Genomic DNA, 5,533 nt, shown 5'->3' with positions numbered 1-5,533 from the left:
TTGTTTCTTGTTTTACACCAAAATTATAACGTATTTGCGTGAATCATATATGGATCTAAATAGAAAAAATTATTCTCTTTCTCCTGACTATAGTATGAACCCATATCTATTTACTTTTAATTCATGTTTTCCATTTTTTCTGAAAGTATTGTTGTTTTGAGTATATTTTCATTTTTTCTCAATTCAAATGTCACATAAAAATATTGGGTTTCCCCACGTTGGTTTCTCGTTTTGTACGCTAATTAGAACCAAAGGGAAAGAAATACATATAGCATTATGTAGATTACAAAATTTTCTTCCTTCTGCATACATACATATATAAAAACTAGAAAATTTTTTACTTTTCAGATTTCAAACAATCGAACAAATGTTGAGAGTTTTGATGCACAATTTATACAAAATCGAAAGAAAATATATATGGGAGCTATATCTATTCTGAACCGATTTTCTCCAATTGAAATAGGGTTCTTCCTTGAACCAAATATGTGAGCTATGCCACATTTTATCCAAATCGGATCATAAATTCTACCTACACTTTGTTCACAAAAATACATAGACAGACGGTCGAACAGAGGTGCTAACATAAATCGACTTGTGTCTATCTCATACCATGAAAGGCAAATATATCCAATATATCCAAATATAACGTTGACACAATATTCAGATGTGTGTGAAATGTTCATATTGGCGAATGAAAACTTCTTGCCTGTATTTGCTGCAAATAGTAAGGGTCTTAACACCGCACTCTTCTTCGAGCTCTCTCGCAAACGTCCTTATGGATATCGGAGGGTTTTGCATAATTTTTCCAATTAGCACTCTGTACGCTAAATAATTTTTGGTTTCAGTAGAGCCAATAAAATGTTATATATTTTACATCTGAAGACTTTGAGCTTTACACCAGTAACATTTTATAAAATTGTGGGTCAAGGTTTACAAATGCCACAAGGTCAAAGTGAATATTTCATATTTTGGTAACCATAATTTACATTTGAAAAATGTTATGAAAGACGATGTCAATTAAAGAGATGGAACTGATGATACTAATGAAGTGTAAATGATAAAATAAAAAATATAACCGTTAATAAACTTAAGAGTTATTGTCGATATAAAAAATAGTCGCTACAAATTGTGTTCAAAAATTTAATAAAAAATGTTAAATTGACGTTTGAATATTGTCTCATTTTCAACCAAATTAGCAGTAATTTGCGATTTTCATTGTGTAGCACATATTCTTACCAAAAATTATCAATTTGGTCCACTATTTTGGGTCGACTCTATGTAACAGTAACCCTGTAATGTTTTTTTTTTTTTAGATTTTGTGCACGTGTCCTTTAACTATTATTTTGAATTCTCATTGGGTGTGAAATATTCGTACCGAAAACTATGAATATTGAGTCACAATTACTTGGTAGTTTGCGGATTTTGAGCACGGTTTTCAACAAAATCGGCTATAATTCAAATTTAATAAAGCCATAGTTTTAAAACCATAACACATAAAAATAGGTAGGGGAAAAAGAAATCCATTATTTTTCTCCGATTTTATCTATATATGGGCAATATTGCCAATTTTTTAAAATAGGTGAAGCCGAGGTTCACCCCTTTATAATTTGGGAATTACTTAAGTATATGAAAAACAGTGAATAGTTTTAGGTTTATTGATCTGTTGTTGCAAACTTTTCATTATACTGTCCTCCATTGTTAATGTGAAAAATGCGTAAAAACAGGTTGATGCGAACCAGTTTTTTATGTTCTCTATCGATTTTTTACTATGCCACTCATTTCACGGTCTTTGTGTCAATGTAAAACCAGAAGCCTACAAAATGGGGACAATGTCGCCTTTGTATCATTTTTAAAAATTTTAACTGCATCTACCTTTAAATGATCCTGACATTTTGAAGCTCGATTTTGAGTGTTTTTTGAGTTTTTCTTCTAAATTTAATGCGCAAACAGGTATTTCTAAAAATCGATTATAAAATTATTGTAGTCGCAAATCTTAGTAATTTGATATATATATTTTGTGTATGTAGTATGCACAGCTGTAGAGTAATAAAAAATTTGTGCGATCTAATTTCTAAAATACCAATTTTTCGGGCCAAATTTTTAGATCTGTCAACTGAATGATAAAATAAAAATCTTCTTGGTGAAAATCCATCTACTAGAACGGCGGGAACTGGCTTTCCAAAAACACGAAATTTGCTAAAAATAGTTTTTGAAAATATCGCGGATTTATTTGCGTTTTCTGTGGATAATTTCCGTTTCAATAAATGACCTGTTACGGATTTTGCACTTTTGCGAAAAGAGAGCATTAAAATCTTCAGCCGAAAGCGAGATGAAGCCAATTTATATCAAAAATAGGTTCTTTATGGACCATATTGAAATAGGTATAGATCAATGCAACATGTAGGTCATCTTAGTGGTCATATGAAATTTCGCGAAAATGGATTGGAAGATAAATTTCAGTTATTTGAGGATTATACGATTTAGACGCAATTTAAAATGTATGTTTCCTAACATAGTGTTTTTTTAAGATATATTCCTATTTATAGAACCCCAAGATTTATCGGAAAGGTCTTCCTATAATCCGCAAAATGTTTACTTATACTCTAGAAGTGGTTATTTTTATATATGTCAATTTTTCGGCGAAATTCGGGTAAAATAGAAGAATTACACTAATTTGAAATTTCTGCTTCAAAAATAAATATGATAACATTATTTCTTCGAACCAAAAACAAATAATTTTCTTCAATATCTAGTTTTGTTTTCGCTGTAATTTACAAACCTTTACACAGATTTGTATGATTTTGATGTGATTTGATTTATCGTGGTGTTTAGAATATGTAGAATCTACGAAACCAAAATTGCACATAATTGGCTGTTCCAATATCGGAACCATAAACGCCATTCACAATTTTAGCCGTTTGGATTGTATTTTCGCCTTTGTCAAAGAAAAACTGTAAAATGTACCGAATTTTTTATTTTTATTATTTATTATCATTATTTATTTTATTTTTTTACTACGAAATGTCACCCTTCCAAACGAGCGTAAATCTGACATTGTTCGATCGATACTTTACGATAATGGATTTATTTTTCCCAAACCTAATATTTTATTTAAGTCTTATATTTAATCCGCCATTTAGGATTCTTTTTCAAAATCTGATTTCACATTTGTAATCTTTGACCATAGCTCTACAAAATGTGCTCAAAACTAATTATATAATTTCAACCTTTAAAAAATTTGACCGCCGTTTTATCGTAATCTGCGTCCTCGAAACCCTGCTCTAATTTTAGCCAAAAAGTGGGATCTCTGCCCCACAGTACCACGCCTTCATTTGAAAAAGAAAAAAAAACTGTCTCTCTGGTAGAAGAATAGTGTTGGCCAACAGATGCTACTATGGTCTGAGTAAGCAATTCAGAAACAAGGCCAAAATTCTCCGAAAGATTTATAGGATGATCTGTATCGAAGTTAAACTACATTTATTTTTATCCTATCTTTTTATATTTATTTTTATTTTCAATGACTAAAAAATAAATTAACACAAAAAAAAAAGAAATATGTTGTGTACGTATTATGCATTTAAGATGCTAAACAAACAAAAAATAAACACAAATTATTATCAATTATAGATGCCTTCTCGCTGCAGTCCATTTATTTGAAGTGTTCTCTTCTTATTTTTTATATTTTTCAATAGTGGCCAATAGTTCATCGGCTTCTTCGCCGGTCTTGACACGCAACAGCATTGGTGTTGGCTTCTCAACCTCTGGCGTAGGTATACAGACCATCATAACATTATTCTTGCCCATACGTTGGGCCGGAATGGCAGAACTAAGTATCAAATTGACCAAAATATTGCCCAGATTTGTGTCGGCCCGCACAATCAATTGGGTCTTCTCACTTGACTCGATGGGCTTTAGATAGAGTGTGCCAACACCTTTGTCGGCGAAATTGCCATCTTTCTTAACGAAAACTTTACATTTCTTCGAGTACACGGCATCTTCTTCAACGACCTGTTTGAACTCGTTTTTAGGTGGCTCTTCGTCTTCTTCGTCGTTTTCAGTCTTCGATGGCGCAGCCGCTTCTGGGGGCTTGATGTTGCCAAAACTGAATGGAGTACCGCCAGGGGTAAATGAAAATGGTTTGGGTGCTGCATCACCACTATCTGATGCTGAGGCTGGTTTACCGAATGTAAACGAAGGTGCAGCAGCTGTCGTTGAGGTAGTTGTGGTGGATGATGAGGATGTGGTACTGGCTTTAAGACCAAACGAGAAACCAGTTGTTGCTGCTGGGGTGGTGGTCTTAGCATCTGTGGTATCCTCTGGTTTCTTCAAGCCAAAACTGAAACCATTAGTCTTTGTGGCCGCTGTATCCCCAGCAGTTGAGGTCGTTGTGGCACTGGATGAAAAGGAAAATAAGGGTGTTGTTGTGGCAGTAGAACTTTTGGCCGTGGAAGTTTCGGAAAACTTGAAAGTTCCAATACCTGCCGTCGATGACGTTTTCTTTTCATCACTGGTTGTAGATGAACTGGAACTTTTATCTCCTCCCTTTTTCTTTTCTTCTTCGATTTCAGCCAAATATTTTTCGTAGTCTTTAAAAATTGGAGTCAATATACACAGGGGATTTTTATCCACATGAGTTTTAATCCATTCGCTGACTGCCTGATTAAGTCCTTTCAATTTGGCATAGTATTCATCGGATGATTTCTCCGTGGTTTTTGCGTCACTTTTATCTTCTTTGGCACTATCTGTTGTTGTTGTCGTTGTAGCTGATGATCCAAACGAGAACGTGGTTGCAGCTGGCTTGGTCGCCTCACTTGTTGCAGTACTACTGGACGACGAAGCGGGAGTGGCCGATGATATTTTGGACAAAAACGAAAATGGTGAGGCTCCCGTAGAGGATGTGGTAGCTGCAGCGGCCGGCTTACCAAAACCAGAGAAACCGCTGAAAACACTCTTTGTGCCCGAATCAGCAGAATCGGTGGTGCCGGCTACTCTTCGTCTGGCGGCTTTTTTGATAACACGATTTTTCAATTCTTGCTCATCGGCTGTCTTGAATGTTCCACGTTCTTCAGGCTCGTCCTCACGATCCCAGTTGTCGTGATTTAAATCTGAGGTAGCTTGCCTCTTACCAGCCATAATGTGCAAAAAATTTTACAAAATAAAAAAATACTCTCTAATCTGCCTTGCCTTACGCTTTAGCAACAAACGCGTGATTTTTGAGAGGAGTTTATTCTTTGATTGGCGTGCTTTCGTTCCTTTTAATTACAATGCCGTTTCTTAAAATTTTAACGGCGTTGCGGTATTGGACGAAATAGCTTTAAAACGTAACTGATAAAGCTAGAATCAAAACAAACAAAGATTAATATTAGTGTATCTTAGGTCAAAAATCGGACAAATCGGGGAATCAAAACAAATGAAGGAATTAGGTTTCAGCTGTTCTGGCACCGACGGAAGAAAAATTTAAAAGCGTTCCATCGAATGGGTGGAGAAGACAAAATGAAGGAAAGTTTACGATTGAGGTGGGATTGGGAGAGAA

General features: G+C 34.7%; 1 protein-coding gene across 1 annotated transcript; it reads right to left on the bottom strand.

The window, feature by feature from the left end:
* Positions 1-3,669: 3,669 nt before the first annotated feature.
* Positions 3,670-5,154, bottom strand: LOC133334550 (nuclear pore complex protein Nup50). The gene has a single exon (XM_061542865.1). The coding sequence runs from the start codon at positions 5,131-5,133 to the stop codon at positions 3,670-3,672; it is 1,464 nt and encodes a 487-aa protein (XP_061398849.1). The 5' UTR covers positions 5,134-5,154.
* Between the last annotated feature and the right edge of the window lie 379 nt (positions 5,155-5,533).

This window comes from Musca vetustissima, unplaced genomic scaffold, assembly GCF_032173495.1.
Source record: "Musca vetustissima isolate MV318-11 ecotype Yass unplaced genomic scaffold, APGP_CSIRO_Mvet_v1 utg4378, whole genome shotgun sequence".
NCBI lineage: Eukaryota > Metazoa > Arthropoda > Insecta > Diptera > Muscidae > Musca > Musca vetustissima.
This window is presented reverse-complemented; position numbering and strand designations above follow the sequence as displayed.

Coding starts and splice junctions, on each gene's coding strand:
- LOC133334550 (XM_061542865.1), bottom strand. CDS start 5,133: ATGGCTGGTAAGAGGCAAGCTACCTCAGATTTAAATCACGACAACTGG.